The sequence below is a fragment of the Lithobates pipiens genome, unplaced genomic scaffold, assembly GCF_037356315.1.
Source record: "Lithobates pipiens isolate NorthernLeopardFrog02 unplaced genomic scaffold, aLitPip1_a1.2 Scaffold_1, whole genome shotgun sequence".
Classification (NCBI taxonomy): domain Eukaryota; kingdom Metazoa; phylum Chordata; class Amphibia; order Anura; family Ranidae; genus Lithobates; species Lithobates pipiens.
In genome coordinates, this window is record NW_027507685.1 from 127,439,759 (window position 1) to 127,453,945 (window position 14,187).

The 14,187-nt window shown below is 49.0% G+C and overlaps 1 protein-coding gene across 1 annotated transcript in view; it reads left to right on the forward strand.

Moving 5' to 3' along the window:
• The window catches only part of LOC143974710 (chemokine-like protein TAFA-1), a 49,510-nt gene that overhangs the window by 4,160 nt on the left and 31,163 nt on the right, over positions 1–14,187 (forward strand). The window contains exon 2 of the mRNA XM_077476346.1: positions 225–370. Coding sequence (XP_077332472.1) covers positions 225–370 — 146 coding nt within the window. The remainder of the gene's footprint in view (positions 1–224; positions 371–14,187) is intronic.

Below are 14,187 nucleotides of genomic sequence, written 5' to 3' on the forward strand. Positions count from 1 at the left end.
ACCATTGCTTTAAGCTATAATGGCCAATGGGTGCTGAAAATAACCAAAATAACCATAAATCACCAAGACATGTATTATAGCTTGGTGAATTTAGCCCCCTTCCCTTCTCATTTTCTCTCTCTCTCCTTCTGTCTCACCCTGTTTCTCCCCAACATCTGTTGCCTTCCTTCCACTTTTAACCAGAACTTTCACATTTGTTATCTCACCCGATTCTCTGTTGATAGCCCCACTCTTTTCCTCTCCATGTCCTGCCTCTGGATGACAGTTATGGCCTCCTACTCCAAGCACAACGTTCAGATACCGGACCTGTCTCCTCTGTGGCCTCCGCACTATCAGTATTTCACAGATGGTAATCGGCTCCCAGTCATCTGTAAGTTGTTACCAATGTTCTTCAACAGTTTCCTACACCCACAATATATTTATCCAGTTCCCTCCATTTCTCCACACCTTCAGATCATCTCTCCAGTGTGCACTGTGCCAAAAATACGCCTTCCATAGCATCCCAAATGCATTACATCTGTGTTCCCCTTTATACAACTACCCATCACATACCTTCCTGCCCTAACCACTGTTAGAGGAAAATAATCATTATAATTATTCTGCCAGAAATGTTCCCATTTCCTGGCATAACCTTCTCTGATATGAAGGATGGGTGTGCATGAGCCATCTGCTAGCTAGAGAGGAACAGGCCTACAGAAGAGATGGAGAGCGATGTGGGAGAGGCAGATGGAGAAAGGATGGAGAGGGTGCACGAGGGAAGGAAAAACAAGAGAGGTGGGAGAGAATCAAACCAGACAGGGGAGAGAGAGGAGTAAAAACTACGGGGGATGTACTAGAAACATGAGATACTTAAAGTGTGACTCTAGTTTTGTAAAAAAAAAATGTAAATCGCATTGCAAGGATTTTCAAACTTTTTGATAATTGAAAGATTCTAATACCCTGAGCAATCTCATAGTTGTAATGAGAAAAACTGTCATGTCTGCCTTCTTGGGCCAGGTTTAAATCTATTTGTCTTTGTCCGATTGTTTAGTGCATGTTGTAGCACAGTGACACGCTTGCATTATGCGTTGCGCTGCCATGTGGTTCATTTTTGCTGCATTAATACGCATTTTCTCGCATCTTGCATTTTTGGTTTGGCCAGTGAGGATGGAGTTCCTGCAATAGTAACATTCTTGTGGAATTTGAAAGGACCTTCTTCCATGGGCTGGCAATGCATTAAAATATACTATGCGTTCGTTTTCACGTTTTTACTTTTGTGTGCCTTTCACATGTCCCATTTTTCTGGTTCAATAAATGTTTATTATAGTTTTGCAAAAGTAAAACAGCATGTAACATAAATGCAGATAGGAAACACAAGGTACAAGAGCTAGGCGGCCACAACACCTGTACCAAATACAGATGGGGGTCATAAAGAAGACCACATCAGACAAAGAAGATCCAGATACAACACACTAGTAATAGCTTGAGTGTGTGTTATCAAATTATCACATATCCACTCTAACAAAACAAGGAGGGGGGGGAATAAAAAAAAGGGGGGGGGGCGGCAATGAAGAAGAGAGGGCAAGAAGAAGGTGAAGGAGGGAAGAGGAGGTGCAACATCCTATGATCAGGCTGGGAGAAGTCTATCCACATGGTCCAGCTTTTTAGAACAGTGCTTCTCACCTTCTTCAGTCAAGCCACCCTTTAAAATTCTGCATCTCAAGGCACCCTATTCTAAAATGTAAAAAAAAAAAAAAACTAATATTTTAACCCAGAGTTTCTCAATGAGGGTTCCATGGAGACTTATGCCGCGTACACACGACCGGACTTTCCATCAGTATACACTCTGACGGTCTTTCCGACGGAGTTCTGACGGAGTTCCGCTGAAACGGACTTGACTACACACGATCACACCAAAGTCCGTTGGTTTATAACGCGATGGCGTACGACGGGACTAGAGAAGGAAGTTCAATAGCCAGTAGCCAATAGCTGACCTGGCATAGTTTTTGGCCGTCGGAATAGCATACAGACGAACGGTTTTCCCGATAGGAATTGATTCAGTCGGAAAGATTTAAAACATATTTCTAGGTCCGTCAGAATTTCTTTAATAAAAAAGTCAGCTGAAGGCCACACACAATCTCAATATCCGATGAAATTATTCCGTCTGACCTTTTCTGCCGGAAAGTCCGGTCGTGTGTACATGGCATTAGGGTTCTTCCAAAGGTTGCTAGGGATTCCTTGAGCAATGTTTGCCTCTCAGATAAGTTCCTGCTGACATCATTGATCTTTTTTAGCTATCTGTAAGAGGGTGAAGTTATATCAAGGGTTCCTCTGTGTAGATGAAGTTGAGAAAGGCTGGTTTAACCACTTGCCAACCACTGCACGCCGATATACATCGGCACAATGGCAGCGGTGGGCAAATGGGCGTACGTCACCTGTACGTCACCTTTAATTGGTGGGGCTAGTGGGCTACAGCATGACCGTGCCCATGGACTTAATGTCCACCGGTGTCACGGAGCCACAGAATGGGGAGATGCGTATGTAAACAAGGCATTTCCCCAATATGCCTAGTGACATGACAGGGATCTACTGCTCCCTGTCATCGGGAGCAGTGATCGTTGTCATGTCAGTGGTAGCCCATCCCCCCCACAGTTAGAATCACTCCCTAGGACACACTTAACCCCTTGATCACCCCCTAGTGTCTAACCCCTTTCCTGCCAGTGTCATTTACACAGTAATCAGTGCATTTTTATAGCACTGATTGCTGTATAAATGACAATGGTCCCAAAATAGTGTCAAAAGTGTTCGATGTGTCCTCCATAATGTCACAGTCATGATAAAAATCGCAGATCACCTCCATTACTAATAAAAAAAATTATAATAAAAATGCCATAAGACTATCTTTGTAGACGCTATAACTTTTGCACAAACCAATCAATATATGCTTATTGCGATTTTACCAAAAATATGTAGAAGAATACATATCGGCCTAAACTGAGGAAAAAATTCATTTTTTTTATATATTTTTGGGGGATATTTATTATAGAAAAAAGTAAAAAATATAGAATTTTTTTCAAAATTGTCACTCTATCTTTTGTTTATAGCGCAAGAAATAAAAACCGCAGAGGCGATCAAATGCATCCAAAAGAAAGATCTATTTGTGGGAAAAAAAGGACATCAATTTTGTTTTGGTGTAACGTCGCACGGCTGTGCAATTGTCAGTTAAAGCAACGCAGTGGCGAATCGCAAAAAGTGCTCTTGTCAGGAAGGGGGTAAAATCTTCTGGGGCTGAAGCGGTTAACATAACACAGCAACATCCACACATGTAGTTCACTCAAAGTTAGAGGCCATTTATTCTTCCAAATCAAATACACCTTTGCACACTGGTATTGTCTAGTATTCCAATGTTTCTCTTCTCCCTCAGTTTCGCCTCCTCACTCTCAACTAATCTGACCCCAGTGCTAATGGAGAGGGGCAGGGGAGGGGCAAACAAGGATGCTGTGCAGGCGCCTGATGTTTCCTTATTAACCAATGATAAAATTGGTTGTTGGCGGGTGGATGGTTTTCATTGTGCACCATTAGAACCTTGCAGCCGCCAGCTGATATACAATTTTGGGGCAATTTTTAGGCATGTTTCCAAGGCATCCCTGAAGAAACCCAAAGGCACCTTGATTAAAAAAGGCTGTTTTAGAAATTCGTCATGCTTGCCTTCCATGGCCATTAATTTCTCATTAACCAATATGCCATTCAGGTGGGTTTTAACTTCCTGGAAATTGTGCACTTGAGATGTCCAGGAATGGGAAATAGTTTGTTTAGTAGCAGTAAATCTAAAAAGCAATGAGTGTGGCCTGCTTTCGACGTACGTGTAGGATGGGTTTATTTTACAAGGCCTCAACCGGGTCCTTCCTTAAATGGGTTGTAAACCCTTGCTGTTTTTCACCTTAATGCATTCTATGCATTGAGGTGAAAAACCTCCTGTGCTGCAGCATCGCGCCCCCGAGCCCCCCTCCTACTTACCTGAGCCCCTTAATTCCCATGACAGGAACGAGCACACCAACTCTGGCTGGTGTCTCGTGTCCTTATTGGATAGATTGATAGCAGCGCAGCCATTGGCTCCTGCTGCTGTCAATCAAATCCAATGACACGGGAGCTGAGGGGCGGAGCTGAGTCCTGCTGTCTGTGTCTACGGACACGGAAGCACGCCCGTACGGGTGTCCCATCAGAGATCGCTTCTCCAGCGGGACATTCGAGGAGCCAGAAGCGCCGCTGAGGGACCCAGGATGAGGAGGATCGGGCCACTCTGCATAACCAACTGCACAGCGGATGTAAGTATGACATGTACTGAACCTTTGCAACCCCCTTAAGACCTGTGCACACGATATGAAAATCTGAAGTAAAATATTGTCTGACAAACAATCTGTCGATTTTTGGATCGTTAGTATGGTGCTTTCGACAGCCGATTCCAATTTTTCTAAAACGAAAAAAGCTGGATGTGCAGACTATAAAATTTTTCACATACGTGAACTCAACGCCTGATTTTCGGTTAATTAGTACAGTTTTTTTCCAAAAAAAAAATCATAAGAGCAAGACTACGCATGCTCAGAAACGAAAAAATACATGCATAACTATTTAACAAATTACGTCACTTCTGAAGTTGTATTCTGTCGTATGAGAATTTCTGTATGGTGAGTAACCACTTCAATTTCAACAAAAACAGATGGATGGTCATCCGAAAAATTAAGAATCGTGTAGATCAGGGCACATGTCTCATTTTTCAGCATGTAGTGAGTGGCTTCATTGGTTAACGCATTCCTATGACACATCGGTTATTTCACATTCTGATATTAGCTATCACGAAAAGGTGTGAAAAAATGCCTTATTCCCTTATTATACCTGTGTGAGTTGTCATGCTTCAGACTTTGCATAACAATACATGACAAGAGGAATCCTATTATTGTCTATGGGGCCTGTTCACACATTTGCAACATGCTTCCTTGCAATTCGGGAAAGGGTGCAGGGGCTTTTGTTTAGACTGTACATTTTTGGTCCCACTATAGGCTTCAGTGGGAGCCCATGAAAAATAAATTTGAATCTCATAAAAGAATAAGGAATAACAAATGCACGGAAATGCAGATGCACAAGTTGGAATTTAGATGCAGATGAACATTAGAGATTATCTCTCCAAAAACACCTGTTACCTCGAATTTCCTAAAATTTGAATTGTAATTGAAATGCAGATTTCTTGTAAAAGTAATGAGCCCATCATCAGAATTCTGTACAACTTCTCTGAACAAAACACCTACAAGCGACATTTGAAATTTTCTTTAGTGATTTCGAAAATGACGACAGCTGTAGATTGAAATTTAAAAAAATAGTAAGAACATTAAAGTAGATGTAAACTGAATGAGATGTAGCTTTGGTTTACGCGGAAGGCGGGTTTGAACAGGTGAACTCACACGATTTCACACCCGCATTTCACTCCAACTTCGGGAGCAATTTTAGAGCCGTCTGTGCAGGTTCCAAATCGCTCCCAAAGTTGTCAAAAGTAGTGCAGGAACTACTTTTGGGAATTGGTGCGGTGCTGATTCGGACGGCGCCATTGCCGGCAATAGGCAGCGATTTGACATGTGATATGACATGAACGTGGGCTTAACCTAGAGATTCGCGCTATAGCCGAATGACGAAAAACCTTCTTCATTCAGAGGTTTGCAGCCAGAGGCGGCTCTCTAATTAGGCAAATTAGGCGATTGCCTAAGGCCCCGCAGTCTCAAGGGCCTCGCAATCGACTAATTTGCCTGTGATCAATGCGGTGGCAGCAAGTGCGGGGAGCGGGACAGTAGAGTCCTCTAGGTGGCGCAGTGGCTGGATGACAGACGGCATTAGGGCGGCATGTCCATGTGGGACCCTCACCTGAGCTTCTCTCTTGTGCCGCTCACCAGACCTCTCCTCCACACCTGCCTCCTATTTGGTTCTGGAGTGGGGGGGGGTTGCTGAAAAACCACCCAGCTGGATAGTCCCACCATGAGTGTGAAGAGGGAGGAACTCTTATGCTGCCGACCAGAGGAAAGGTGAGTGCCCATGCCGTGCAGCCTTCCCTGTGTGCCTGAATAGGAGCGGTGGGGAGACTGCACATAGATAGTGGAATTGATTTTTCCATATTACTCCATACAGCCGCTGAATGTCTGCAGGGATGAGAGGTGATCATTCAGCGGTTGCATGGAGGAATATGGAAAAATCAATTCCACTATCTATGTGCAGTCTCTCCACCACTCCTATCTAACTTTTTCTGCATCCCCCGTACTCTCCGGCCCCTCTGTGTACTCCCTGGCTCCGCCCCTCTGTGTTCTCCCTGGCTCCGCCCCTCCGTGCGCTCCCTGGCCCCGCCCCTCCTGCTCTCCGGCCCCTCCGTGTGCTCACTGGCTGCACCCCTCCTGCTCTCCAGCCCCTCCTTGTGCTCCCTGGCTCCGCCCTTTCTTGTACTCCCTTTCTCCATGCATCCTGCTCTTCACCCCCTCCCTTTGCTCCCTAGCTCCGCCCCTCCTGCTCTCCAGCCCCTCCTTGTGCTCACTGGCTCCGCCCCTTCTTGTGCTCCCTTTCTCCACGCCTCCTGCTCTTCAGCCCCTCCCTTTGCTCCCTGGCTCCTCCCCTCCTGCTCTCCAGCCCATTCTTGTCCTCGCTGGCTCCACCCCCATTTCGCTAGCACCCCCTGCTCTCCAATTCTTTCTGCCTCCCCTCTCAAGCTCCCCCCAGCACTCTTCACCCCCCACCCTTAGCACTATCTGGCCCCCAGCACTCTCCACCCTACACCCCCTGCGGCTCTCTCTGGCCCCCAGCACTCTCCACCCTCCACCCCCAGCACTCTCCACCCTCCACCCCCAGCACTCTCCGGCCCCCACCCCCCAGCACTCTCTGGCCCCCAGCACTCTCCCCCCCCACCCTCAGTACTCTCTGGCCCCCAGCACTCCCTGCCCCCCACCCCCCAGCAATCTCTGGCCCCCACCCCCCAGCACTCTCTGGCCCCCAGCATTCTCTGCCCCCACCCCCAGTAATCTCTGGCCCCCACCCCCAGCACTCTCTGGCCCCCAGCACTCCCCGCCCCCACCCCCCAGCAATCTCTGGCCCCCACCCCCCAGCACTCTCTGGCCCCCAGCACTCTCTGCCCCCAGCACTCTCTGCCCCCACCCCCAGTAATCTCTGGCCCCCACCCCCAGCACTCTCTGGCCCCCAGCACTCTCTGCCCCCCACCCCCCAGTACTCTCTGGCCCCCAGCACTCTCCGCCCCCCACCCCGAGCATTCTCTGGCCCCCAGCACTCTCCGTCCCCCCACCCCAAGTATTCTCTGGCCCCCAGCACTCTCCGCCCCCCACCCTGAGCATTCTCTGGCCCCCAGCACTCTCCGCCCCCCCACCCGAGCATTCTCTGGACCCCAGAACTCTCCACCCCCCACCCCGAGCATTCTCTGGCCCCCAGCACTCTCCGCCCCCCACCCCGAGCATTCTCTGCCCCCCAGCACTCTCTGCCCCCCAGCATTCTCTGGCCCCCAACACCCTCCAGCCCCCACCCCCCAGCACTCTCTGGTCCCCACCCCCCAGCACTCTCCGGTCCCCACCCCCCAGCACTCTACAGCTTCTCCCTGCTCTTTGCCCCCCCAGGGGCTACAGACAGGGACAGATCTCTAGATCTCTCTCACCCCCTTTCCCTCACCCCCCTCTTTCTCACTTCCCCCTCTCTCTCTTACCCCCTCTCTCCCCCTCTATCTTTCACTCCCTCCCCCCTCTCTCTTAACCCTCTCCCCCTCTCCCTCCCTCCCCCCTCTTTCTCTTACCCCCTCTCCCTCCCCCTCTCTCACCACACTCCTCTCCCTTACCCCTTCCCACCCCTCTCTCTCTCCTTTCCCTCCCTCTCTCCCTTCTCTCCCTTCCCTCCCTTCTCTCCCATCCCTCCCTTCTCTCCCATCCCTCGCTCTCTGCCTTCCCTCGCTCTCTCCCATCCCTCGCTCTCTCCCTTCCTTCACTCTCTCCCCTCCCTCACTCTCTCCCCTCCCTCACTCTCTCCCCTCCCTCACTCCCTTCCCTCAATCTCTCCCCTCCCTCACTCCCTTCCCTCGCTCTCTCCCTTCCCTCACTCCCTTCCCTCGCTCTCTCCCCTCCCTCACTCCCTTCCCTCGCTCTCTCCCCTCCCTCGCTCTCTCCCCTCCTTCTCTCCCTTCCCTCCCTCTCTCCCTTCCCTCTATCCCCCTTCCCTTCCTCCTTCCCTTCCCTCCCTCCCACTCTCCCTTCCTTCCCTCTCTCCCTTGCCTCCCTCTCTCCCTCCGCTTCCCTCCCTCTCTCCCTCCCTCCCCTTCCCTTCCCTCTCTATCTACCTTCCCTCCCTCTCTCCCTTCCTTCCCTCCCTCTCTCCCTTCCTTCCCTCCCTCTCTCCCCTCCCTTCCTTCCTTCCCTCCCTCTCTCCCTTCCTTCCCTCCCTCTCTCCCTTCCTTCCCTCCCTCTCTCCCCTCCCTTCCTTCCTTCCCTCTCTCTCTCCCTTCCTTCCCTCTCTCTCTCCCTTCCTTCCCTCTCTCTCTCCCTTCCCTCCCTCTCTCCCTTCCTTCCCTCCCTCTCTCCCCTCCATTCCTTCCCTCCCTCTCTCCCCTCCATTCCTTCCCTCTCTCCCCTCCATTCCTTCCCTCTCTCCCCTCCCTTCCTTCCCTCTCCCCTCCCTTCCTTCCCTCTCCCCTCCCTTCCTTCCCTCTCCTCTCCCCTCCCTTCCTTCCCTCTCCTCTCCCCTCCCTTCCTTCCCTCTCCCCTCCCTTCCTTCCCTCTCTCTGTCCCTTCCCTTCCTTCCCTCTCTCTGTCCCTTCCCTTCCTTCCCTCTCTCTGTCCCTTCCCTTCCTTCCCTCTCTCTGTCCCTCTCTCTGTCCCTTCCCTTCCGTCCCTCTCTCTCTTCCCTTCCTTCCCTCTCTCTCTCCCCCCTCCCTTCCTCTCTCCTCCCTTCCTCTCTCCTCCCTTCCTCTCTCCTCCCTTCCCTCCCTTCCTCTCTCCTACCTTCCCTCCCTTCCTCTCTCCTACCTTCCCTCCCTCTCTTCCCCCTTCCCTCGCTCTCTCCTTCCCTCTTCCTTCCCTCTCTTCCCCCTCCCTTTCCTCCCTCTCTCCTCCCTCCCTCTCTCCTCCCTTCCCTCCCTCCCTCTCTCCTCCCTTTCCTCCCTCTCTCCTCTCTTTCCTCCCTCTCTCCTCTCTTCCCTCCCTCTCTCCTCTCTTCCCTCCCCCTCTCCTCTCTTCCCTCCCTCCCTCTCTCCCTTCCCTCTTCCCCCTCTTGCCCACCCTTTCTCTCCTCCTCCTCTCTCTCTCTCTCCTCCCTCTCTCTCCCCCTCCCCTCCTCTCCTCTTTCCACCACTCTCTCCCCCTTTTGTGCACCCTTTATCTACCCCTCTCTCACCCCCCTCTCCCCCTCTCACTCACAATGTCTTGCTCCCCTCCCCCTCTCTCTCTTTCCCACCCCCTATCTCTCACAATCTCTCTCTTCCCCTCCCCTCTCTCTCCTCTCCTCTCTGTCTCCCCTCCCCACTCTTGCTCCCCCTGCACTGTGCTGGGATCCCCCCGCTCTACTTTCTCTGCGGATATGGAATGGCTCAGTGACATCTCCTCCCCATTCTCCCAAGACACAGGAAATTCTTAGAGGGGTTGCCACCTTGGTGGGCCCCAGATGTTTTAATGGCTGCATATGTCTGATGGGTGAGGAGGGTGCCCTGGAAGTGGTGCAGATGAACTGTTTGCTAGATCTGTGCATCTTTTTGCAGCCATTTTTATTGCTTGAATTTTTTTCCCATTATGGGCGTGATTGGGGCCTCATGTGTAAGTTTTGCCTAAGGCCTCACAAATCCTAGAGCCGCCTCTGTTTGCAGCCAATGGCTGCAGCTGCTGATCAGTGTATTTGGTGTCAGAATACAATAGTGCAGAAGGGAGATTTTCCGCTTCCACTTTGCTTTGTGGATGCAATAATCAGTTTTTTTTTCTTCTATCATTTATCCTGTACCTAGCTTACATTTGCTAAAGCAGTGTGTATTATAACCAATTGCCATTTTTTAAATTAAGTAATTTTGTTCTTTTTTTTCACCTTTTACTGCTCCTGATCCTCTGCAGCCTGCTTGCAGACCCTTCCTACCTAAAATGTACAAAAGCTGCATTGCATTTCCTGCTGGTGACAACAGTAAAGAATGCCTGCTTAATCACTTCCTGACCAGCCGCCGCAGTTTTACTGTGGCAGGTTGGCTGGGCTGGGCAAATCAACGTTACCTTATGTCACTTCCCATTGTGGCTACTAGGGGTGAGCACATGTCACCAATCGTGGCAGAGCGAGAACAGGGATCTGTGTGTAAATACACAGACCCTGGTTCTTTCAGGGGAGAAGAGACAGATCGTGTGTGCATACATTTCTCTCTTCCCCTAGTAAGTCCTATCCCCCCTTCAGTAAGAACACAATGAGGGAACACAGTTAACCCCTTGATTGCCCCCTAGTGTTAACCCCTTCCCTGCCAGTGACATTTATACAGTAAATCTAAGGGGTAGATCTAAAATGAGTGGAAGCTCTGCTGATTTTATCATCCAATCATGTGGAAGCTGAAATGCTGTTTTTTATTTTCCTTGCATGTCCCCAGCTCTATTTGTGGGGAAAAAAACGACGTCAATTTTGTTTGGGTATAGTGCCACACGAGAGCTCAATTGTCAGTTAAACGACATAGTGCCATATTGCAAAAAATAGCCTGGTCATTGAGCAGCCAAATCTTCCGGGGCTGAAGTGGTTAATGTGTGTTGAAAGGGTGAGTTGTATTCTCAGTTGGAAACTGCTTGAGTGACATGGACAGTGGACACAGTTGTCACTCTACAATAGGAAATCCCAAAGTTCAAAGTTTTATATTTGTCACTGCAACAGAAACAGAGAGGAGTCTTTTAATGGGGAAGCCTTTTCTGGTGACATCAGTCCAAGGCCTTTCGCAAACTTGTTGCCGCCAGCAACAGGATTACTAGAGAGAGAAAAGAAAGCACTTATATGTTTCTACAACATCGCTTGCTGCTGAGCAAGATTCTGAAACATTTCAGCCATCAGGGGAACACTGTAGAAACAGGTGGGTGCTTCCTGTGTCCTGGTGATCCTGTCACTGATCCATTACACTGGCAATGAACATCATCACTAGTGTGACATAGATCTAGTCTGTTTTCCTTCATACTAATGCCTGGTACACACGTTGAGCTAATCGGAGAAATGATCGTCCGCTTTTCTTTTTTTTTTTTGCATGTTAGTCTCTACCGAAAATGAAGAGTTTACTAAATTTACAAAAATGATCGTACAAAAAAAAAAAAAAATAAATCGGAAGGGATCTCATGTGTTGTAGTGTATTTGTATTGTACTTTCAAACTACAACTGCACTGATTAACCACTTGCCTACTGGGCACTTTTACCTTCCTGCCCACGCCAAGTTTCAGTTTACAGCAGAGGATGTCATATGACGGCCTCCTGGCAAAGTGTGACCACACTGTAGCTGTCATTCGTCTATAGCTCGGTCGTGAACAGGTTAGGCTTTGACAAAAAAAACCTGGAAGCTGATTGGTTTCTATTCAGAGCTGCACTAGATTTTGCACTCTCTAGTTTTAGTAAATCAACCACACAGAGTTCTGATTTGCAAAGACAGTCCGGACAGTGCAGGTCAGTCAAATTCTTCGTCCCTAAACTCGTTATCCATGTCTTGATGGACTTTGCTTTGTGCACTGGTTAAAATCATTTGGTGGGGGGGGGGGGATTATGGTGTGGGGTTGCCCCCTTAGTTCCAGTGAAGGGAACTCTTAAGGCGTCAGCATACCAAGATATTTATAACAATGTCATGCTCCCAACTTTGTGGATACAGTTTAGTGATGGCCCCTTCCTGTTCCAACATGACTGTGCACCAGTGCACAAAGCAAGGTCCATTATGACATGGATGAGCGAGTTTGGGGTGGAGGAACTTGACTGGCCTGCACAAGGTCCTGACCTCAACCCGATAGAACACCTTTGGGATGAATTAGTGTGGAGACTGCAAACAGGCCTTCTCGTTCAACATCAGTGCCTGACGTCACAAATGCACTTCTGGAAGAATGGTCAAACATTCCCATAGACACACTTCTAAACCTTGTGGACAGCCTTCCCAGAAGTGTTGAAGCTGTTATAGCGGCAAAGGGTTGGCCAACTCAAGATTGACCCCGAAGACTGAGATGCCATATGTAGTGTATCTCCTTATTTGAGATAGTAAATACGTCTACTGCTGCCTGTGCAGTGGAATGATATCTTTCTCTGGAGTAAGGCTGGGTTGACACTATTGCGTATTGAATGTGAGTTTCCCCACATCCAATTCACATAGCAGGAGATTGTGACCAGCTCTCTAAGGAGCCGGTTCACACATCTCCACAGCGGCTTGGTCCATTACAGGAGTGTATTCAGCCCAAAATTCGGGCTGAAATTAGACTTGAAACGGCGAAGGAAGATGCAACGGACTCTTGCTGTGAGCCGCTGCGACCGCTAGTGTGAACCCAACCTGACTCTTCTTTTGCAGGGAGAGCTTTTTGGCTCATTTAGTTTCCTGGCAGGGTTGCATTAAAGTCTGTATTTAGCTGTCCCAGAATAAACCTAAAGAGGCTTCAAGAAAGCTGCTTGAGGACCCATTAGGGTATTCTCACATGGGCATGCTCGAATCCGTTCAGCAGGGAATCCATGAGCTGATCCTCTGCTGAATCAGAGCACAATGGGACAGATTTCACATTTGTGACATTTGTGACTTTTTAGTGTTTTCTTCACATTTTGACCCTTGTTGGATCTATGGGCTGCCAGATCTATTTTGACCAGGGCCGGCCCTACCATGGTTCCAGCTGGCATTTTAAGAGTGGTGGCAGTGACAAGTTGTACCCGTGCCGCCTGTCTCCCAAGATCTGCCTGTGGGACTGCTGTGAAAGGCTGCATCCAATGAGTGTGCAGTCCATGCTGCCTGTGAGAGACTTTCACACTAAGCCGATATCAACGCTTGCCAGAGCTTTTGAGTGTGTGAGACTGTCATGTAATGTAACTAAATGCAGAGAGAGAGACCAGCTGTCATAATTGTGCGTTGATGCAGGGGGTGGGCGGGACCCAGCAGCTATCAAACACCAGCCAATGGGATGGGATCTGGGGGGGCCACTATGTGTATGTGGCCCTGCCCCCTTTCTTAAGCAGCCCAATCATTCGCTGGTGTTCGATAGCTTCCAGGTGAGCTGCTGCTGTAGGGATTTACTAACTGCTGCTAGAGAGAATGAGCCCTTTAGGAACTGACCATATAGCCATCTAGTAGTCTTATTTCTGCCTGCAGGCTATTCTCATGTGTATCAGTGGTACAACTGGTCACCAGCGCTAGCCAGCTGAAGAGTTAGGACTAAAGACTGCCCCTTTACAGCTGCTACACATAGACCTTAACCTATTGCTTATGCTAAGATGTACTGTACCTCTCAGGGGACATTACATCATATTCTAGCCATTCTCCTAGAGTGTACTCTAGACTAGTTATAGTATTGTTGTTTGCATTGCAGTTAATGCTTATATGCGCTGTTTATTGCTGATTTACAGTATCTCACAAAAGTGAGTACACCCCTCACATTTTTGTAAATATTTTATTCTTTTCATGTGAAAACACTGAATAAATGACACTTTGCTACAATGTAAAGTAGTGAGTGTGCAGCTTGGATAACAGTGTAAATTTGCTGTCCCCTCAAAATAACTCAACACACAGCCATCTGAACTGCTGGCAACAAAAGTGAGTAGACCACTAAGTGAAAATGTCCAAATTGGGCCCAAAGTGTCAATATTTTGTGCGGCCACCATTATTTTCCAGCACTGTCTTAACCCTCCTGGGCACAGAGTTCACCAGAGCTTCACTCGTTTCCACTGGAGTCCTCTTCCTCTCCTCCATGACGACATTACGGAGCTGGTGGATGTTAGAGACCTTGTGCTCCTCCATCCTCCATTTGACAGACATCTCAAGTCTCCCTGAAGGTGCGGGAGACTCCGGAATTTCTGTGGCGGCTCCCGCACACCCACAATCACCTCCCGATTTCCCAGGAATTATCGTGCAGCAGGGATCAGCTGTGGTCACGGATCTCCTTTGTATAGATTTTTAGCTGACAGCTGCTTCTCTTTCTCTCCCTCCCGCGGCTGTCAACTAAAAAGCTATACAGG